General features: G+C 41.6%; 1 protein-coding gene across 14 annotated transcripts in view; it reads left to right on the plus strand.

Moving 5' to 3' along the window:
* Window positions 1-12,252: 12,252 nt before the first annotated feature.
* Window positions 12,253-23,835, plus strand: part of col16a1 (collagen, type XVI, alpha 1) — an 80,014-nt gene continuing 68,431 nt past the window's right edge. For 12 of the 14 annotated variants that reach the window (XM_023272910.3, XM_035949405.2, XM_055018235.1 and 9 more), the window contains exons 1-2: window positions 12,253-12,554; window positions 19,319-19,429. In XM_023272910.3, coding sequence (XP_023128678.2) covers window positions 19,366-19,429 — 64 coding nt within the window. In that variant the 5' untranslated portion in view covers window positions 12,253-12,554; window positions 19,319-19,365. The remainder of the gene's footprint in view (window positions 12,555-19,318; window positions 19,430-23,835) is intronic. The other 2 variants (XM_023272916.3, XM_035949406.2) reach the window with 1 other exon arrangement.

A 23,835-nucleotide genomic window follows, 5' to 3' on the forward strand; every position in this document is an offset into this window, starting at 1 on the left:
TTATTTTACTCTTGATTTTTGTCTAAATCAATAAGTTGATTTGACATACAAGTTTTCTGCAGGCCAAGTTTAGAGGTGGTAGACAGTTTCTCCACTCTTTCCCTGTCTTCTCACTGTGAAAAAATCCATTAAAATCAATGAATAATGAATTAAGGCGTGCAGCCTCTCACTCCCGTTAATAAAATGTAGCAAGCGGAACAGCTTATTCAGTAATGTAACGCATAATTAGCCGTGCTGCCTAGACCACCTTCATGCAGCAATCTTTCGAGACCGGACCTGCATTCTGTTTCTCTTCTTTTTCCCCTCTCATCCTACAGTCATCTCGGTCTCTTAAGTTGCAGATCTCCCTCTGTATTTGTCTGTCTCTCTGCCTTCCCTCCTGTTTGGTTTGCGTACTAAGATCATATACCACGAAAAGCACTTCGTGTGTGGCACAAAGGACATGCATGTTCACAGACGAAGTTCTCAGATGAAAACAAACAGTCCATGTGTGGGCGTGCACTTGCAGTGATAACAAGCCCCTCATGTAGCGCAGACTTCTGCGTCAGTTACTTACCCATATGAGGGCATGTGTGTCATTTCAAAGCTGTGAAATTTCTTTTCAAGCCAAAACATTCTGAAATAGTGAGAACACCCCAGTGCAATAGTATGAAAAACAACTTTCACTGTGTATCAGTAGAGCATTGCTGCGCTGCTGTGTGGGCTCCGGTGTAAGCCAGAGCGAGGAAGCTACTTACACTACGATCAATGCTACTAGGCCTTGTTAGGAGGGAATCGATCAGCTTAGGACCTGATGTGGAACAGTCTCTTTCTCTATATATCTCTCTTTCTCTGTCTGTCTTCCTCTATTTGCTCACTCTCTGTTCTCTGTCTCGCACCGCCATTGATCCCGGGCGATGATAGTGAGCATATCTTCTCCGTGGGGGTGAAGAGGTCGACGCTAAACCACATGAGACTCCTAATGACCAGGACAATGTGAGGAGAGAAGGGTCGCGGAAAATAATGTGTCTTTATTTTTGGACACTCTAACCTGAATGAATCTGCCTGAGCAAGTTACACTCATTTAATACACAAAAATAGACTCAAGAGAGCTTCTGTTCAGTGCCAACTTCAAGACTCCAAGCTGAAAAAATATCACCTGCCAACCTCACCATCGCAAAGGGTTGGGCTGAGCCTAGCTTCCCCACAGTGTGGCCTGGCTAATCTAAACTAATTGCAAGGACCACTGATGCATATGAAAGAGGTAGACGGGGTGTGAGAGAGTGCAGGCGGACAGATGCCAAATGAAAGGTACCATCTCCTGCTGCTGCTTCTTGCCTGATGTACACTTGATGAAAGGCAGAGAAATCAAATCCACATTCTCCAGTGGCATTTCAACCGGATAAGGTTTATGAGATCTGTTTTTTTTTATAACCACACTGTACTTGCATTTTGACTGTAATAACATTTCCAATCAAATGCTTGCCTAATAACTCAGGCAACATTCATTCCGTCAAGCGAACACAAGTTTGTTTAATGTAATAGTGGTGTAGACTACGGCTCAGTAGGCAGGCATCTGGCCATCATTTTTCCAGCATCCATTCATACATTTACAGCAACTTTTTCCATCACACAAGCATCTGACAGAAGCAACGCACTTCTTTGTTAATTAACATAGCTGGCTAGATAATTGCTTATACTTCGCTCATGCTTTACTCACCCAACTACAACCCAAAGCTCATTTTCGGGCTCTGAGCTGTGTTTTGGTGTCGCTTATAACTGTAACTTGATTGTGCATAAGTCTGTGAGTGCTGCCAAAAGGCTGCTGAGTTTACAGCAGTCATACGCATGAACACATCCATTGCAGACACCGAGAGACTGTGGGCTTTTGAAATTCATTTTCTCCAAATCTCTGAGGTTGTTGACGTGATGTGCAACCCAATATAGAGTATGTGAAATGGTCTTTCAGTTGCAGATTTAATTTCTAGGGGCTCAGTTGTCTTTGTTCAAGATAGACATTATGTTAAATGGAAAGTGGAGAGTAGGGACTAGTAATGTTACCACTAATTTGACATTAGCTATAGGATAATGGATTAATTGTTAAGGTTCCCATGGCTTCTCACTTGCCATTGGCCAGTTATGGGGTGAAGTAAGTACCATTATCCTGATATTGCATGCCTGGGAATAAAGAATTTGGTCGTCTCCATTCAAACAACACGCAAAGGAACAATGATTATTATACCCACAATCTGTTGAGGGACATTAGAAATGGAATACCGAAGTATCTAATCCTCAGAATTTAGTTCTCCCCAGCTATACTAACACTTGTACAGGATTCGGAGACAAGCATATTACAAGATCCGAAAGGAGATATAGCTTTTGGCCACACAAAGCAGATATTTTGGGGATATTCTGTGTCTAAACCCCCCACAACATCTGACCACCATGGTAAAGTGTAAATACCTAAGACAGAAGCAGCAGGATACTTGAGCTTTCCAGCCCTGCAGAATCTACTTGTCAATGCTGGTGCAGATTTGCTCAATAATTTGTCAGTTGCAAACATACCAATTGTAATAGCTGACATGTAAACTGAAAAGAAGGGGAATGAAATATAGTGTGACTGTCTGTCTAACCTATTTTCATATATTGCCTTTCATGCTTTCATGCACACAGCTGTCAAACAGTAATAAAAAGATATGTCAACATGAGATATGGCAATATAAAATCTGTTTTTCTAACAACAGTGGGTGGCATGTATGATCATTAGTTTATTTTGCAATTTTGCAGACTGCAGAAGTTACTTATGCTCAAAAACTCATGTTAATGTTGTATTACACATTGAGTCAACTTGAAGTGGATTGGACTGATTGTTATCTTTTCTATTCACTGCAAGTATTAGCACAGAAGACAAACAAAAGTGATTATGGAAGTTCATGTTGCATAGTGACAGACAAGAAACTCCTTTCTTTTTGAAGACTTGAGGCTGGTGCAGAGTTTGTACCAACACTAGTTATACAATATTTCAGCTATGTTCTGGTACATTGGGAACAGTACATCAGTTTAGCTTTGTTTATGCCTCAGTTGTAACCTTGCATGAGCAAAATGTACAGTTTTTCTGAAAGGAGGGCAGCCTGACCCCCTCGTATTTGTGTCCGCATCACTTTCCTACTCAAATTTTTCCTGTTGCGCTGGATCCATCGTTAGGGTGGAGAAATCTGGTGAACCTGCAGCCATCGGATGCTTTGTATTGTTAGACCTCCTGATAACATCCTAGCAAGCTCTACAAACAAACCCGTTCTAATGATCTCTCAAAATGTTAGAAGTTATATTGTATGCTGAAGCCAATTAGCCGTGGCTGTGGTGGATTGCTGTTGAGATAACGAGCCTGGAAGGGACAGCACGGGGCCACTGCCTGAGCCCTATGTTAATGAGCCAACACTTTCATTAAAGCTGCCACCGTCGGCTGTCAGAAGTATACTGAACTCCTGGTGTGCGCCGTTTACCTGGCGGACAGTTCGATTAGCCTAAAAGCCTCCGACTCACGGCTGATTTACATTTCCACTGTCTGTTTTTTGGGATGCAGAGCAGAATGAAACCACTTCAAGATCTAAAGTAGACACATTTGCTTCTAAATCTACCCACCTTGAGGGTGACTTAGACTGACAGGAACTGACAGAAACATTTCTCTTCTCTAGTGAATCTAACTTTGTAAGCATTTTAAAATAGCTGGGAAGATATAACAAACAGACATATGGCAGACATGGCACTGAGGTTACATCTGAGATACACAACACTGATATTGCTCATATTGATTTGGTTATAAATACCCTATCTGTTTGTGAGTGAAGGCATGAATGTGTGTGAACATCCGCCACGTGAAGCATAATAGTATTGATTCAGTCAGGCGCTTGCTGTGGTATGTGTTTTGTACGTCCTTTATGACCTTCTGTAATTAACTGCAGAGCCACTGGAGGACATGCATATGTCTCCATTTCCTGTTTATACTGTCTTGTAAAACTGTTCTATGTAGTAGTGGAGTTTTTCTTCTGCAAGTGTAAATCAGTGAGTGCTTTTGCGTGCCAAGGTGTTTACCTGTGTTTTTTGGGGCGTGCATGCACACATTTCTGTGAGGATAAACTATCTGAGCTGATAAACGGAGGGAAAAGTCTTAGGTGACGCTAAATGGTAATATGTATTCCAGGTGTGTCTTTGTAATCTCTTAAAGTGCAGTTTTGCATTTGAAAGCCGATTGCATGCCCATGCATCCCTGGGCAATTAGGAGGCAAGTGTCAACAGTCGACCTTGGCCAAGTCTTAATGCTCCTTTGGCTGTCTCCAGCCCTTGGACAAATTACATCACTTCCAGAGTCCTCAGAGAGAGCAAAGAGAGGAGGTCTTTTTTTTTTTGCCCAGTTGACTGGCTCCCTTGCACATCTTCAATAATAAATCGATTATCTTCAAGTACTGATGGAAAGCAATACACCTCCAACGGAAGTTTGTTTGCCCCTGTGACAAAGTGCCGCTAGAGGTTTTAATGATCCTTAAATTCAGTCGTCTGTTTCTGTTGAATCCAAACAGGCCCTCACATGCTGTCCAACCAGCGCTAGATGGAGAAACAGTAATAACAAAGGCTCTGTTCCAGCTGTAGCATTACAGTTACTGCCAAAAAACTGTGTCTTATGAGTTCCTGAAAGATAATTCCTCAGAATGAGCTCATTAGTTCCCTCTCCTCTTAAAAATGTTTCATGGTCAGTATGATTTATCTTGTATTTATTTGACCTTCACTGACTTTGACACTAACAGGGTGTTTTTCAAATTCATCTGTGGCAAGTGGACAGTTTTTTCTATGCACACATGAAATTTGAATTTGAGGAGTGTAGCCTGCAGGATTTGTAACATCGTAAGCAATGTGGAAGCCAATCCTGATTCAGTTGGCTAAGTTTGATGTGGAAACTTAAAGTTTGCATCACATTTCTACTGAGAAAAGACTCCCAGTGATGTCGGAGACAGCTTGGATATTTGAGAAGAAGCATATTTGCATTTTTATTTTTATGGGAATGCCTATCAGACATTTGCATAGATTTCATTATGCCTGGAGAGTATCTTTTATTTTTTCTAAGAGTGCAGACCAAAAAAAAAAAAAAAGTTACAAAAACTAGCAAAAGGACAAAGGAATGATGATTAATGCTTTTCACTGACTTTTTAGTCTGTGGGTCGACCTCTTTGGACCTTCATGGTTCCAATCAATCCTGATGACTTTGAAGGTCCTTTGACTGTCCACAACCATTTCAACATATTTGTTGGATTGATTTAAATTTTGGATCCATTCAATAGATATCCATGAAATATGCTACAGGCATTCATGGTCCCCTCAGGATGAATCATGATAATCATGTAACTTGTCATCTAGTGCCATCAAAATTTGATCCTGGTTGTCAATAAATAGCTGCTAAGCTCCTGTTAGCATTTCCATTGTGCTTATGTGCAGACATGCATTTGTGTTAGCACGCAGATATGTTAACATGTTAACATTTAACTCCAAACACTGCTGTGCCCAAGGCCATTGTTATACTTTGTACAAGTGCATGAGGGTCTGTGTGATGTAAATTTTGTCATCTCCTCAAGTCTGCAAGAGTTTTTGATGCCCTTTCTGAGGATATCTATGTTCAACCCGAAGTTTATGTGCTCAACAATTAAGCTACATGGGCGGTATTGCACATTTTCAACAGCAGTGTGCGTGCTCGGCATATGTCGAGGCCGAACTACTGTGCATTTATGGAGACCGAGTCTTCCAAATGAACTGGGAAGCAGTATAATAACTATGTGTCCATGGTGCCTGCAACCGTCTGTGTGTCTGTCCACAAGAGACTAAAGCTTAAGTTCACCGTCACAGAGCTGCTTGCAGAGCTCCACACTCTCAGTCCTGTTTTAAGACTCACTGACATTAAAGGAAACAATACTTAAGCAATTTTATATTAATGTAGCTGCAAATTAATTCAAATAGTTTTGAGCATGGAAACAGTTCACAAAAAGATCGCATTTTCTGCTGTCTCACGAAAAAATATTGGAGTGTGTTTGTTCAAAGTGGTAACTGGCAATCAGTATTGCCAACTTTTGTGTGTTTTGGCCAGCACAATGTTGACACAGTGCTGCCGAGATTCAGGTAGAGGCTTGTTGGCTTAGCGTCTACACAGGTGTGATGAGGTAAATATTTGGACAGGATATCATAATGTGAATATCAGGAATGAAACAAATGACATAGGCATTTGTCCACACGCGTCCATGCTTCCTTTGTCTCCTTTGCATGTAGAAACAGATAGACATTGAGCGTAAAGAGAGTAACGTGTCCACTGAATACAGGAAATGTTCGAGTACAAGCAGAGCACCAGTATGTCTGATTTAGTCACGAAAAACCGAGGAGGAACAAGAGAACTGTCTGTGTTAGGCCTGCACTTTATGTGGAAAAAATTCATTTGGCATGCATGTCAGATTTATGCGGCATGTTTGGAAAAACTTGGCAGGAGGAAAATCCTTCTCTTTCCAAAGTCCTGGATGCAGCGAGTTCCCATCAACTCCTGAATAACGTGGCGTAGTGACCATGTGACTACACATGGCTCCTGGCTCCGAGTGAGAGGAGCACACCAACTCTTTCCAGACTGGAATGGAAAACTACTGCTGCAGCTACTGTATTTCCTCTGCAACTTTTTGGTCTCTCTCTCTCTCCCTGTCTTTGTGTATGTGTCTTTGTATCTCTCCCCCTCTTTCCCTCTTTCTCGTTAGCCTGTGTCAGCATATATTGCACAGACCCATCCCCCCTTCCTCTGCTTTTTGAGCCTTTCTTCTGGATGGAAAGAATGAGTGGAGGGAGAAAGAAAAAAAAATGAAGTGCTGTTGTTGGAATATGTGTCAGTTGAACAAATAGGCTCCACATGCTTGTCGTCACGGTGTAGGATGTGGCACACTTAATCTAGTCCCTCTTCATCTCTTTTTTTTCCTCAAGCTTCCTTTCCTATCTCCCTTAGTAACTATCTTTCGCTCTTTTCTTTATTGAGCTCATTCCTTCTCTTTATGGTGCACTATTTTGTGCTTCTCCCCGATGTCACGACAGGCAAATTAGACTTTAGTAACGTATTACGGCATCTTACTTCAGTCTTAAATCCGAAGTGCCCTCCGTGTGTGGCGGTGTTGTAACTTAAGTTGCCGGTTTGCTGCAGCGGTGGGAATGTTTCAGCTCAATGCCTGGCAGTTTGACTTTATTCCATGGCTTATTGCAGTAATAATGCAGACCAGCAAACTGAGGCGCCCTACAAACACACACACATACACCTCCATGCAAGCTAAGCTGATGCCTCGTTTACATTATCAGTTGACAAGAGCTGGTGTTGAGTATTACGCCAATTTACTGGTACATACAAGTGTACTGAGGCTTTTAATGACTATCAAAGCAGAGGTTTCTCAAACTAATTCACTGGACTACCGGAGTGTGTTTTGTGCAACTGCCCATCTAGAAGTATTTGTGGCTATCTCTTTCCTTATTGATTGACTGATTTATATCAGCACTCATGCTTGAAATAGAATCCACTCCTCAGTCTGCACTGAAGATGCAGGGACTTGCCGAGTGCACTGACTGCATCTTCTGCGCAGCTGTATGTGTGTGTGTGTAAGAATTTCACAGTGCATATGTGACAGTTCACTGACTGCGCTTCTTTCTTTCTTTCTCCCTCCCTCCTTCCTCTCTCAGCACCCTACCCCACCAAAACAACGCCCATCCACCTATCCCGTCTACTCCCTTCTTTCAGTGCTCCCTTGCTCCCCAATCCCTCATCCTCTTAGGGGAGCATGGGAGCATGCAGTGGAAATAACTGAGCCAATAAAGACACTGCCAGGATCCATTCACTCCCTGTGCCTCACATAGTTACTGAGGGAGAGAAAGAGTGGTGGAGATAGGGATGAGAGAGAAGGAGGGAAAGAGAGGAAAGTCCATCTCTCACATGTCTACAGCCACAGATAAGATGGAGGACAACACGCAGGAGGTGTGGGTTTGGGAGAAGATGAATTGGGGAAGGCTGGAGAAGGAGGGCAGGATAGAATGAAGATGGAGAGTCTCAGATAGCAGAAAATGGTTCAGGGAGGGAGCATGTGCATGCACATATGGACGCTTATCCAGAAGTCCCTGTAATGGAGAACCTGGTCGGTTCTGTTGTACTACCTAGAGGGCTTTGCAAAAGTTTCAATTCCTTACTGCAAAAACTTGAGACTCTCATGTTAGTTAGCACCAGAAATCTCTGGAGTTCTCAGCTGTAACCAGACTGAGTCGTCTTTTTGTTCATTTTTAATTAGAAGAGTGGAAGCGAGCTTAAATCGAGAAGACCTACTTAATTTTCAAAGTGGTGTCCTGTTAACAAATGTGGAACAGGTGCATTTAAAATAGAGGTGCAGAGCCGAGCTAAACCTGAGCAGAAGGTGAGCTGAGACTTTGAGTGCTGACAGAATGAAGCTGGTTAGACCGAGGCCTTACATCTCGTAAATCATGGAACGTTTTCAGACCACCATACGATGCCGGATGACTAGCTCATTGATCCTCCTTTTCAGAGATTCTCCCCAGCTGAGAGCTGGAACTCGGCCCAACCCACCCACCACGCACGGTGTGTGTGATTGTAATGGATCTCACCATCACATACACACTTACACCTATGCCCACGCATATACACACAAGGCCTGTAAAACTTGGACCAGTCTATCCAGGCCATGCTCAGAAGCCTTGTGTTCCCTGTCAGTTTGTTTAACAACAGCACAGACAGTGATTTGAAGTGAGGCCAATTTCGTCTGAACCCCTTCTTCCCCCCAAGGCTCTGAATTTTATGATTATATCTCATTGATCCTTCATGGCAATCTATTATTTAGTTTTATTGTCCTTTGTTTTCCATTTTTTATGATGAAACCTTTATGATGGTGTCTCTCAGGGTTGTCATCACAATTTAGTCCCACCAGGCAAAGATCTGAATGGCTCATATGCATGTGAACTGGAGCATTTACATCAAATCTCATTGAAACTGTAGTCGCATGCCGCGATGTGGCCTGATTTTCGTGTATGCACAGTAGAGCTGTGAAGAACTCGAAGAAAAGACAAATCTGTTAACCATATGTAGCTCTCGGGAGGACTGTGAAACAGTATCCTTTCATGTATAATACAGAAACCTTCAAAATAATTGCATCTTTCTTGTCAGTCCTTTCTCTTCTTTTCCCTCCATTGCACACAAACACTCAGAGCACCTTTGAAGGAAAGGTCTAGTAATTATTACAGCAATTCTCCACTGCATTGGCAAGTTTTGATCTGAGCACTATAACAGCAGAAAACTTTGGCAGACAGATTATCTCTTCTTCGTTATCAGTCACATTTATTGATGATGGCGAAGTGGAGCAGGTAAATGGTAACAAGTCAATTATGATGACAGAGTGTTTGTATAGGAGCAAAGAAGAAGCGTAGCTGAAACAAAGTTTATGTGGTTGTAAGTAATATGTGGTTTCTGATGGCAGCGATGACAGTTTTGTTTGCAAGTCCTCATGAAAATGCTGTTTAGGATGGAGAGCCAATGCCTGATCTGATATTGTTTTGTTCCTGCAATGTCAGTTGATTCATCTCATTAGTTCATTATGTATGAATAAAACTTCAGTTGATGGATGAAAACGAAGGCTGCACTAACTAGAATCTAATGGGAATACAAAATTATGAAGCTGAAGTACTTGGGAGTTTTGAGCTTTGAAATATTTAACTCAGAAGACCAGAGGCTCAACTTCAAGTGAGTTCGAATTCTCATCTCTGAATTTACCAATAACTTTTTTCCAAGTTCTAAAAATTTGAAAACAAAATCAATATTATGTATTTGTTTTATTCATTCCACAAGAAAATGAAAGTTTCCAATATTTAAACAACACTAAGAGTCCACAGCCATGCTACAGGTAGCAGCTTTGTTTTCAGAATACTAAAGACACAGCAATATTTAGCACAAAACGCAAACATTCTCATAGTGACAGTAAAAATACCAATGTTTACTGCCTTTATTTGCTATTTAGCATTATACATAAACTACATATGATAAAATTAAGAATTTTGAAGATATTTGGTCAAAAACCAAAGCCGAGATGGTTTACTGGAGCTATTTAGATTCATCCTTAAGGCACCATGGATAGCTAAGATTTCATGGTAGTTCATCTATTAGGTGTTGAGATATGGGGGGAAAAAGTGGTGGACAAATCCAGTTGACATTGCCATCCTTGCAGCCAGAGTTCCTTAAATTCAGTTCAGACCAAAGACGAGATTGTAAGTTTGAATAACATCTAACTGGACCAGTGAACTTCAGACTCCAAAAGTCCCCTTCCATGGTATTTGTATAATTATTCTTCTTTAGAATCAATTTCTGGTACAAACATTACAATTTGCCATTGTGTAGTGTTGAGTAGTTTTACAGTGCTTGAACAGAGATGTAGGTGAGCTGGTGTGCCGGAGTTGCAGCTAGAGGCAAATTGGCGGGTGGAGAGAGAGGCAGGGACTTTAGCAGTTGTGGTAATTATTTACTGTATAAAATGTATGTGCATATTAATAAAGAGATGCATAGGCCTGCCTGTCAGCAACAGAGTTAATATTAAGATTTGTTACTCAAGGACATTAAGTACACAATGTATACATATGTGCTGGAAAAAGTGCTTTATCTGTAAAGGGAAGCTCACTTTGATCCCAGAGAAAAGAATGGGTGATTTGTGCCCGTTGTATAGCAACAGTTTGCATAAAGTCCAGTTCTTATCCAACTTTATTAATACTAACTGGGGAATATATCCATGCAGACCTGCAATGCTGGGACTAAAAAAACATGCTTCAATTTTTGTCTTAACTTTATTTGTTGACTCAAGTTCATTTTTTGACAACCCACTCACACCTGCAGCAAAGTTAAAACTGCCTGCTCCTGTGAGATTTATGGTCCTCTATTTCATAAGTCTGCACATTCTAGAGGAAGCAAAGGCGTAGAATTACATCTAAGCCACTTTAAAGCAGGAGGAGGATTGTTTCCATGCAAAAAAAAGCCTAATTATGTAACTTTAACACAGAGAAATGACTTTTTAGAAGTTTAATCAATGACCTGACTTTAAACTCAGTTCAGATCAAAGCAAAATGTTTGTTTTTAAAAACTTAAGTTGGACAAGAGAACAGCAAACCTCTAAATTCAAGATCAAAAATTGAAACTTCAACAGCCTGACTGTCAATATGCTTCATGAAAGAATAATTCAGGTGAACTCTTTAAACCCTGTTGCACACACACATACACACAATTGTCCAGATGTTCCACAAACAGTGGCTCAGTGACCTTGTTTCCCCCAGTATTGTTAGTTCAAAGAGGTCACCTCTGGGTGAGTTCACAGCATTTTCAGAAGTAAAAGAACAGCTGCAGAAGTCATTGATGAATCCGAGTGGATGCTACTTAAACTCTTTTTTTCGGAACTCGAGGTTAAAGCTAATGAGAGAGTGAAAGATAATGGCAGAGAAGTTGACCTCTCAATAGAGGACAGGAATAAGTATCTCAAAGATGTGAGCACACTTCTGTACCTATTCAGCCATAGCAGCAGCAGAGGCATGCATAAATCAAATGCTAAAGGGATATTTATTCGCCTCTTGAATTATTTACTTACTGACAATAAAGGTGGGATTTATGTGGCTGTTAAGACGAGTGCTTCTGAATGGTCAGGGGCTGCAACCGAGGCCGCTTTATGGATTGGATGCAATAAAAAAGCCAGTGATAAAACAATATGGAAGCTGTGGAGCCGGCCCCGCAATGATAGGTAAGTATGATAAGTAAGTTCATTAATTTTAATGGAATAAATTATTCTCCATAATGCAGCAGCCTGGGCCACCATAATCTGTATTTCTTGTCTTAATACAGTGCTTTAATCCAGACAGAATGGTCTTCTCTACGCCCCCAGTAAGTCATGAATCAAACAGTGAGGAGTGGGGGGAGGAGTGGTGTGATTGGTGGGAGGGTAGAGGGTAAAGAGAGGGTAGAGGGCCTGGAACAGTTTGGCGATGAGATTAGAGAGATGCCCCAGGCTTTTTTTCCCTTTTTTTCCAGCACTGTGGACAAGGTGATGTCACTACACGTTTCACTGAGGGATCTCCCAACGAGAGAGGGAGGGAAGGAGGGAGGAACAGAGGGAGGGAGAGGGGTGTTGAAAGGAGATTGAAAGAGAGAGACAGCCAGAAGGAAGGGATAGAAACTGAGAGAAAAGTAATAAGAAACAGAGAGACAGCAGAGAGAGAGAGGGGTGAGGGAGACGCTTGGGATTTGGACTGTGCTGCGCAGGAGAGAGAGAGAGAGGGGAGGAGAAAAGTTGGACACGGACAATCTTGCAGCAACTTTTCTCTCTTTTCCTTTCTCTGTGGAAGAAGAAGAAAAAAAAAGTCAAGGGGAACAAAAAAACCGTACTGGATTATAGTCTTCGAGATTTCCAAGTCGCTCCTTGGACGCACACGTGCGTAATTTACGGATTAATGTGCGCGCAAATTTGTGGATTAATCAGTAGTTGAAGGTATGGCTCTTTATGGATTTTTATGAACGCGATGTTTGGTTAAATAGAAAGAAGTTGCGCAAGTTTTAGCAAAGAAATCGTATCTACAGTTTGTAAATGAAACTTTCTGATTGAAGTTTTGTTTATTTTTGCAGTGGATTCTGAAGCTGCTGTGCAACAAGCTGCTTAATACTGCAGATGCATCACATGGGAATATTACAGGCATATCATGCACCAGGCTAAATAAACACCCCAAACTCACTGTGAACTCACTGCTTAGCTGGAATATCATAAACTGGCTGTCTCCCAGTGGAGATCATTAAAGTTAGATTTCCTCTGTGGTCCTGATGTGCTACATGGTAGTTGTATTTCTTTATTGGATTTTTGCGAGAAACTTTCAGAACTAGTTGGTGTAGCTGCTGGCAAAAGTGAGGCAGATTTTTTTTTCACCCTTTAAATCAGAGCCAGGCCTGGACACATAACACATAACAGGAGTCTTAGTTGTTAGTGTAAGTTTTTGTGGCATGGAGAAACCTTCTAGCAGCACTGTTTTTTTTTTAATCTGCTGCATGTGCGTCATTCAAGCAAAGTAATGTCAAAGAAAAGCATTGCACGGTCTCTAATATCTTTTCTTCTACCTGGGAAAGAAAGTGAAAAGCAGAGGAGGAAGCTTGAATGTCACATCTGCTTTCTCCATTACTCAGGCATCCCATGTTTTCTGGTTTTTGCATCCTGTGTGTGCACCCCCTTTAACCAAACACACAACCGCCCTTAGGGTTCTGTTCAGTTTTAAACGTTTTAACATGCTGACCTGCGTTAAACAAGAGGGATGTTTTCCTTGAAAGATTATTTTCAACAAAAATATGATCTCTAAACCCGTACATGTGTGAAATCTTTACATGTGGTAGTATCTCCAGGGATACTTTCATCCCTTCTGCTCTCTCTGCAGACCCTGGGGACTGTAGCCCTGTTCATGTTACGAATTTAACCACGCATTAAGTGTTGCTCACTAAACCCACTGCAGGCTTCTTGTGCATTGCGTAGCTGGAGGCCACGTAGTAGCTGTTTCACATGCTGCTTCCGATCCCAGCCTGTGCCATGGGCCAGCTGCAATTCTCAACACCCACTTGACTCCATGCTTATTCAGGTCAGCAGTGAAGTGAACGTCAGGGCTATCAGAAATGTAAAGTCATGCAGAAGAAAAGCAGCAGGCCATGTGCTTGCTGAAAGCTGACTCAGTCGTGCATAGCACGAACTTGGGGCCAGTCGGGTCATGTCATCAGAGTTAGTCTCACTTTGCATAATTATTTTTTGCAAGTGGACCAAAATCGTCAGTGGCTTTGGAACTTTCAGGTTGCCCTGAGCAGACTGTAGGGAGAGTTGCATGTGTTTAACATTCCCTACTTTCACTGGCCTTTTTCTCACTCATATATTCAAGTAAAGGCCTTGAACACTGCCCAGAATGCAAGACTAGTAAAAACTTGCCTCAGTCTCTCTTAAGTGTCATGCAGGTCTGGATATTACCTCCTCTAGTTTGTAGTGTTCTTTTGCTCCTGGTCAGTGAATATCAGAATCTATCAAAGCCTCAGGGCATCTTTAGTTACTTTTAAACAGTCCAGGTCCCCCGCTGTAATAGGCCCACTCTCAGGTTTGGCCTGAAGCATGTCCGAAAGGTTCAGGTTCAGGTTCAGGTTCAGGAAGTGCAAGCACGTTTGTATCGCTGCCTTCACAGTTAAAAGAACTTTGTCAGAGTTGGACAGGCATCAGGCAGCAAAATGACTAGTTAAACATTCATGGTGATAGTGCTGGGGGATATGATGATACATATCGTGAGAACGATAGAAAAGTGTCTATCGTGCCATTTGTCTTCTATCGTTTCTATCATTTCTAATCTAATTTTATCAATTATTACAGCAAATATATCATTAAATAGCCTGCGACGATTGTTTTCGTGTTTTCTTGTCACTATGCATACTCTAAGTTTATATAAGTGAAAATGAAGAATAAAAAGATTTTTCGCAAAGAAACTCCGTCTTGTGGTTTTTGCGACATGACGCTGCTTTACGTTTTTTGATTCTCACGCGGGCTGCGACATGCTTTACGTTACTTAACTCATGAGTGCTGAGCGATGGATGCGCAACAGGTAGGGCTGGCCTGAATAGCAGTTTCTGGGCTCCGGATATTCGGTCCCCTCCTTAACATCCGGGGGGGGGGGGAGGAATTTGACGGACGGACGGAGGAACGAGCCGAATATTCGGTTCGGTCCGTGAGGTCAGAGGCGGTAAGCTAACGGAGGAAAGAGCCGAATTTTCGGCTCGGTTCGTAACGCCCGACGGGGGGTGGGGGTGGAGGTAGGAGGGGGCGAATATTCGGATCTCAAAATGAACATCCGCGTACCACTATGGGGACCGGATATTCGGGTCCAGCACTGGCAACAGGTCGAAGTTTCATGGAGAAAAGTAAGCAATGAAATTTTTGTCAAACTTTTCAGAGAATAACTGAAAACATACTTTGTTGTGGTATATCGTCATATATATCGTTATCGTGATATAAAATAATCCATTTCGTAATATATGATTTTTTTTCCATATCGCCCAGCACTACATGGTGATATTTTGGATCCATGTTGGTCTGTTTGTCCACCATCAGACTGGAATATCTCAGCAACTATTGTGTATACAGATTTTCATTTCTTTGGCAGCTCAGTATAGTGACTTATCCAATTAAATTTCAATATTTACATGGTGGATTAGTAGAAAATTTGATACGGGCAGTTATGGTTCCCAGAGAATTAATTCCTCTGACCTTGATGATCCCTCTTCTTTTCCTATAGCATCACCATGATGTTTGTATTTGGGTTTTTGGGTGAAATATATGAGCAACTGGAGGACAGTTTACCATTTAATATGGTGCATAATTCATTCCCCTTAGATCTCATTCTAGTTGTAAATTCAGACCGTCTAATAGTTCAGCTAATATCATCATCAGGTCAAATTTTTGAATTTGTACAGTTGTTTATGACTAAAGACATTGTCATCAGGATTGGCTGCACTCTGTGCTTAGTGCTAATCACCACATGCTAGAATGTGAACATACTAAAGTAAGATGGAGAACATGGTAAACATTGTAACTGCTTAACATTAGCATATTGACACTGTCATAATGTTATCACACTGACATTAGGATTTAGCTCAAAGCACTGTGGTGCCAAAGTATAGCTTTGCAGAGCTTCTACCATGGCTGTAGCCTCTACAGTCATTTTCTCTTTGGTACTCTTAGCATTGTCCAGAGTTGCCCTTTCTCACATATAGCAGGTGATTGTGCATGTCAGCTGTGTTGTCATTAGCGACAAATGCTCCATTTGGTGTCAGCAAGTAGTGAAGTCTGAGCAGACAGGAAGCAGGATCTGACACAAAAAGTAGCTGGTTCATATTTTAGCCAAAATCAACTGAGTGTCGTGCTGTTTCTAACAGAAGTTCCCAAATCTTATCGTCTCTCCAGTTTGATATTTGTTGGCGTATTCATGTAAATGACCCTTCTTCCTCACCCACGGATGTTTGTTTTCTTCTGATTTTGCACCAGTTACATGACAGAAAGGTCACCAACATGCCCCCTCACTCGCTGTGATTCCTCTGGACAGTGGCCTTCTCTCTTCACACATGGGTTTAATCTGATATTCCACAGATTTTTTATTAGGGAGTTGGAAAGTCCATTTAATGTCTGGTCCAACTGATTTGGACATTTTCATTCTCACATACAGACATTACACTCTGGCTTATGTCTAAAAGAGTTCAGGGTTGCAGTGCATGTATAAAAATAACTCTACTAAATTCCTAATTCTTTTCAAGAATGCAGGGTTGTCAACCAAATTTCACAATACGAATCCACCATACTTACAAAAACAAGCACCTCACAGAGTTGATTTTGTAACATTTTGCAAACAGCAATGATAATTACCTTCTTGAATGTTGGTCTCTGGTTCCTTCGATAGTGTATGATGAAAAAGTTGCTTATGTCACTATGTGTGCAGCTATATGTATAAATACCCCTACCTGTGTCTGTCAGACTGACTTCATATTCAACCTCCCTGACCTCATCTCTGTATCACTCCCCCTTTCACCTTCTGTATATTAATGTGCTTGTATGTCAATGAATGTGTTCATGCATGTCTGCCTGTCCCTTTAATATGCAGGCCCTCACTCTCATGGCTGGATTTCAACTTTCTCTGCATTTTCCTATACATCCTCAGCTCAGAGAGGACTCTGGAGGATTTAGTCAGGGTCACAACCTGGTAGACCAATCAGAGGGTTGCTTTCACAGCCCAGCAGCAACACCACTCTTGGGTGTGTGTTTGTATTTGTGAGATAATGCAGAGTAGATTGGAAGCAGATAGGCTGCGAATGAGCTGCCTATCAATCTTCTTGCTGCAGGATGCTGGAAGAGACAGCTGGGAAGGCAGTGGACCTTCAGATATTACAGGACTGACACATTTAAACAGTTTAAACAGATGCAAAGTATACTAAACAGTGGGCCACCGGTTCACTGTTATTTAATCATCCATGTCTGGGTGGCTAATAAACAATTCTCTTGTCAGGCCATCAGAAGGACGTGTTTCATTTAACTCTGTCAGAGCGTGTTCCTCTAAACAGGGGCTGTTGTTCCATCTGTAAGCGGTGGCAATGATGATGAAATGTGTGACAACAAAATTTGCTGGGCACAAATTGCCTCCATTGTTATGTAGGACAGTATCAGCGCCTCTTTTGTCTGTGTATCTGAGTCTTAAAAGGAACTGGAACTGAGAGCTGTAGTGAAAATTGAAAACAGACCGAAAATCTGGACAAATAACTTCCAGAACCACTTAGTAGCTTAGTATCTTCAAGGGAGACCCACTGTAGTTAATAAAAAACAAAAACAAAAACAGGATGGACCAAAAATGTCCAAGAAGCTGAGAACAAGAATGGGGGTTATGTTGTGATTGTGGATGCTCATCGTCACTTCCATCCGCCAGTTCTCCTCCTTGGGCTTTTATTGCTGGAAATCTCTCAAATCTGATTGTTTTCCTTCCTGCATTGGCTCCATGCATGGTGACCCGATCACTCACAGGCCCGCTTACTGGACTCATGCCCAGCCCAGTGGCCTAACCCTGTCCTGACTTTATCTCTGCTATAGCAAGCTGTGGATGCAGTGCAGAGAGGGAAGGAGACAGAGACATCCGTGGCAACACATATTAGGAAGTCTATTAAATTGTTTTGAATTACGGCCAGATAATAATAGCAATGAGCTGTAACTTTTCCCTCAGCCTGTGTTCTGTGAACTGTGATGCATTATGTATTATGTACTTCCTTATTATTGCGATCATGTGGCATGAAGCCTGTAATAATAGCTGCAGCTTCAGAATGCTCAAACACGTCTAAGGCTTTGATTAAACTTCCACCCAGCCAACTGCAGGAGAAAACATGTTTTTAAACTATTCTTTTTGCCACTTAACTCCCAGCTCCTTTCACCTAAATGGTGTCCGTGTTGGCTACAGTTTGCACACATAATTTGTGCCATAGAATGATTAAACTGAATTCTGCAAAAAAGAATATTCTTACAAAAATGGTGATGAATCAAGGAAAGCAATCACACCTCAAGTTGGCAGCCCTCAAAATTGGATGCATAAGTCACAGTGTGAGACACGTCAAGCTGTCCTTGTTATTTATTTCAGATCATAATTTGAAACACTGTCCTCCACCGTATTGTCTGTTGGCAGCTCGCTGCAGACAGTCAGACGGTGTTCACTCAGTGTCCTCGGCCGGGCCAGAGTGCCACATTGTGTTCCCCCGGGGGAGTGTGGGGGTCATTTCTCCTGGAAGACGGGACAGGTGTGTGTACAGAGACATAGTCTGCTTGCCTGCCTGCCTTCAGGGCCCTGCTGTACCTGTAAACACTGCAGAGTTATGGGGTCCTCGCACATGCTGAGGGCAACTCCGGGTCAGCTGGGATGTGTTTATGCGAGTCAGGAGTGGGCGGTATCGGTGTGTTTATGTGTGTGCATTCCTGTGTGTGTGTTCTTGAATGAGGGGTTGTAGTAAGGGAGACGGACTACAAAGACAAAATATAGTGATTATTTACACGCGGCGTGTGTTTTAATGTGCACGCCTGTGTGTGCTTGTTGTTGGGCCACGTGGAAGCATCTGGTACAACACAACCATGGCTCCAGTGGAATAGTCTCCAGATGTGTTTGTGTGCTTTGGCCCCACTGTCTGTTTGACTTCTGACCAACCACACTGCATGTACATCATTTCACTTTCATGTGTGTTTCTTGCATTGTTGTCTTGTATATTCAGCGGTTGTTGTTTGCAGCTATATGTGCACATTCTTTTTGATTTAAAGAATGTCTTTTGCTATATGACCACGTATGTGCATTTGAGTGTATTTCTTAAACATATTTACATGTATGTGTGTGTGTGTGTGTACACGCACGTGCATGGGAGTGTGTAGCAGCTGCCCAGTCAGAGGCCAACCAGATGGACAGGATAATGACTATGATCAGACTTTATAGAGTTACACTCCTTAATGAGGGACATTCTAGTTAATTCATATGCCACTAACAAAGCCCGCATCATACCACATAATTAACACATCAACTGTGACTGACTCATAAATATACATCAATGTCTATTTGGGAGTCAAGCATAATGTGCAGCTGTCGCTGGAGTGAACAGCCTGGGTGGCATGCTGACAGAATGGAGCAAGGATTTGACTTTTTTGACTTTCCCATTTTCTATTTGTTCATCCATCAGCTGGTGGCTGAGGTGAGGTGAGGTGGTGTTTTCAGAGGAGGAAAACCATGTGGCTTCTCTGCTCCTCTCTGACTCTGCTGGCCCTCAGCTTCGGAGCAAGTAACACTCAAGGTGAGTTACCCCTTTCCCTGTTTGAATTCCGAAGATGTTAACTCTAGTTGTGGTTCTGTGCATGAAATGAAATGTAAAATTCAGAATGAACAATATGTCTTGATTTCAGAAAGTTGCTTATTTGCTTTTTTGTGACAAGAACTGGACCTTTCCAGAGGCAACAACAACCATACAGAGTCAGATTGGTAAAGTTTTCATATCTAAAGTTAAACCTAGAATTAGGATGGCAAATATAAGTGAAGCGTTAGTTTGCCAAGCTCTCTAAAGCTCTCTTAGATAGTGAGTCAGCTGGCTGTTTCCTCCTGTTTTCATTCTTTAAGTGAGACTAAGTAGCTGCTGGCTGCAACCTTGCACTGATTTAGGCACAACATTAAAACCTTCTGCCTAATACTGGGAGATCCCCTGAAGGCTGCCAAAACAGCTCTAAATCATCAGGGCATGAACACCAGACTTCTGGGGATGTTCCTGTGGCGTCTTGTACCAGGACATTTGCAGCTAATCCTTTGGATCATGTGAGTTGAGAGATGAGCCTCTGTGGATCGGGCCTATCCTGTAGCATCCCTTTGATTTTCAGTCAGATTGGGATCTGAGGTTTTTGAAGACCTGTCAGTTCTGTGGGCTCTGTGTCGACTTCGTTGAGCCATTTCTGAGCAGTTTGTTGCAGTGTGTTGGGGAGCATGTGTCAGCTGAGAGAGGCTGCTGGTGTGGTACAAAGGTGCATCCGGTCTGCAACAGTCTTTACATGGGAGGCGCATGTCAAAGTAATGATTAAAAATGTTTTAAACCATATGACAATATATAAAAGAAATGGATGTCATAAAATGTATTGTATATTAGTTGTAGTACTCGGTTGCATCACCAAGTGGAGCCTCATACTCTTTTAACAATGTAGTGACCCAAGGAGGTGACAACTTGGATTACTAGCAATTCTGTTTTGGTAAGCAGAGAACATTGTTGGAGTTCAGTAAGTAAAGTGCCACCATGAGAAAGTCTCATGTGTTAGTTAATACCCACCATCAAGAGCTGGCATCCTGTATTTTAGCTAAAGTGCACTCTGTCATTATTGGCTAGTTACTGACTGTTGATGTGATGTCACGTGACATAGGTCATGTCATTTGATGTTATTGATTAATTGATTATTGATTGGCAGGGCAGCTGCTGATCAGTAAAGAAAATAGTAAAAAAAAATGTGCATCCCTATCCCCACTGGGACATTGCATTGTAATTTGATGAACAACGTTATTCCTTACCTGTCAGTGGAGAAATGTTTATTGAATGAACAGGTATGACTGAAATTCTTATCTGGCTCTTTGGAAGAAAGTGAATAATCACAGTTCCCAAAATGTAAAGCTACTGCTTTAACAAAAGTAAGATGTTAGATTTAGAAAAAAACATTTCTTCCCAACTAAACCTGAATGTGGAAATTATTTTAAAAAATATATTACATCTGTAGTCACTGTGGAGTTCTATTAAACTCCTTTATTTATCTAGTATTACTGCCTCCTACAACAAATGCCATGAACAAAAATGCTAATAAATAGTAAAGGCCACATAAAAATACTAATTGCCAGCTATTTCTTAGAATAGTCCTTATATTTTCATTTGCTACAAAGGCAATAAAGTCATAAAACAGTGCCTTCTGGAGCTAAAGCAATACTTTTACAAGTTACAAACTGCTGTGGTGCAGACTTTTTTTTCAAATCTTCAAGCTGTGTATGCCTGACCAATTCGTCACATTTTGAAACCCCTTTGAATTTGATTGAATTGTCAGTGTGTGAGTGTGTGTGTTTGTGTGTGTGTGCACACTGTATATGTAATGGTGCACAAGGCTACAATGAAAACAGCGTAATTACAGCTTATGATGGCTGGTGGCTGATAGTGGCAGCGTGGTTAGGCTGTGGTGAAGAGGCGTGGGTGTTTACCGTGTGCGGTTGTGTTCCTCTTCATAAGCCATCAATCATTCTGAGGTTGTGTATTTGTGTAGGAAACACATTTTTGAATGTCTATACACATGTTGAAGTGCTCGCTTATTTGTGTGTTGGAGAGACCATGCATGTGTTGCTATTTATACCCAGAAATGTGTGTGTGTGTGTGTGTGTGTGTGTGACAGAAGAAAGAAACCGACAACTCAGAAATCAAACGGTAGATAGGTGAAGAGAAATCTCTTTTATTGTCTCGTCTTATTTATTTATTTTACTCTCAACTGTCATACTCCCTCATCACACTGCCAGTGTGTTCTCAGGGGCCGGCTCTGTGATATCACTTGGGGGGCCGAGCAATCCTCCATAGCTTGTAGAGCTCTGAAGGGAGCTTTGTGGAGGAGGGGGGACCCCCTTGGGAGAGCCTAGTCAGAGCATTTCAGATGAGACTGAGTCAGCTTGCAGTTCCCCAGAGTCCTCCCCTCCAGTGGTTGGAAGAAAGTGCTTTCTCAAGTGCAGCTATACACTTTGTCACAGCAAGCACCACACACACACTCACGCTCATGCACACACACACTCGCAATTTCTCCGACTCATCCAAATCACTACTCAGGGGTAATTTGCTGACATTACAGCAGGAAAGCAGGTTTAAGTAAAACTAGTGTTGAAGAGTCGAGCTGGATGATTGCACTGCACTTCTGCAGTGTAGCAGACAGAGAAACTAGTCCCCATAGTTAAAATTAAATTGCTGAATTTTCCTGCCTTTGGTAAAGTGTTGCTGATATGGGGGATTTTTCAGCACTGCAGACCCGAAGCAGTCTGAAGTGAACGATTTATGTATTGATTTGTTTTAACTCTGTTTCTGACTGGCTGTGTTTGAGCTAAGTTGTATGTTTTCAAGATTCAATGAATTGTAGTACTAATAGCCTAATTTGCACGGAGCAGAAGTTGGGGATGGACAGCTGCTAGTGGCAGAAACAGACATTGATTACATCGGGTGGTTAACAGAATAGCTTGTCTTTTTAGATGGAAATAAATGCTAAATAAAGAGACAACTCAATATGCTGTTTTCCTCCATACACTGTGTTTGATTCACAAGTAAAGGAAAAAGGTGATATTGAAACACTATTAAGGACAGCTTTATGTTTTTTTAGTAAACTGCAGTGAGAGGAGGGAAGAAGAGTGGGATTGCTAGGAAGTTTAAAGAAGCATTCATTGATTTCTTGACTTTAATGATACAGCTGAACAACACGACACTGGTAATGACCTTATGAAGTCACCCGTTTCAGGCGTTATCAGCTCATTAAATGGCTATTATCATCGCATATCATTCCCATACGTATAGGCCAGCAGGGACCTCCTCCATATTCTGCTAAGCCAGGAGGCACATTATCATCCATTCTGATCACTGATGAACAGAAAGTAACCCTGATAACGTAGGAAGCTTGCAGACATGAAAATAAGTGCATGTAAAATCACTGGGAAATCACCTGGGAAAAGTACAAAGTGGAACATGTGGTATATGAAGCAGCAGGATGTATTTGAATCCAAACCATGATCCTTTTCTAAAGCTAAACCAAGTACTTGTGGTGCTTGAATTCAAACACTGACTGAAAACCCAAGAAAGCACCAAGCGAAGCAAAAAGCCAGTGAAAACAAAAGTCTAAATGATAATTATGTCAAAGAAATCATATAGTTATAATGGTCTGAGACAGGATTTAAACTCTTCTAACTCAAAGTCCACCGGCTTTTACCACCACCAACCTGTGCAACCTCCAAATGTGAACTTCTGTTCCTTTATGTAACTGTGAAATTAATTGTGGCTCCACCATCACTATGAAATGAGGTGGGCCTACGAGAAGGCAGAGGAGGTCTCTAGCGGCCTATATGTGTGGGAATGATGTGCATTGATTACTCTTTGTGAGTGCTAATGTTGACATGGTAACAATCATAGTAAACAGAATATTTACAGATCCAGCAGTCAGCATTTACTTCAAGTTATTAATCTGACGCCTGATGAGCGCGTGATACTTAATTTCCATTTGGCCCAGATTTGGTCTTCATCAACTCCTGAAAAAAATATTCATTATCACCAGCTAACCTATAACTTGCGTGGTGTGGTACATGTAGCATGCGAGTTGTTAAAAGGTGTTGGCAGCTGAGAAACTGACCCAAAACTGTAAAATGAGATAAAAGATGTTAAAATAGTGTGAATTAGATGATAATTTGATGTTTGTTACCATGGTTGACATGAGTGGCCCCATTTAACATTACATGAAGAGTAGTCAGTAGCCATTTTAAATACAAAATTATTGAGCTGTGTAATTTTAAATAATTTTATGGTATCTGGAAGTGAGACTGTTGACATTTGCATTTTAGAGACATTGGGCTACAGAAGTTAAAGGCCTTCTCTGATGAAAATCTTTTTTTTTCACTTTGTGAACATGTCTATGTTGTGTTTTTGTAGGCTGGAGGACATCGTGAGCG

This window comes from Amphiprion ocellaris, chromosome 15 (genome assembly GCF_022539595.1).
Source record: "Amphiprion ocellaris isolate individual 3 ecotype Okinawa chromosome 15, ASM2253959v1, whole genome shotgun sequence".
Classification (NCBI taxonomy): domain Eukaryota; kingdom Metazoa; phylum Chordata; class Actinopteri; family Pomacentridae; genus Amphiprion; species Amphiprion ocellaris.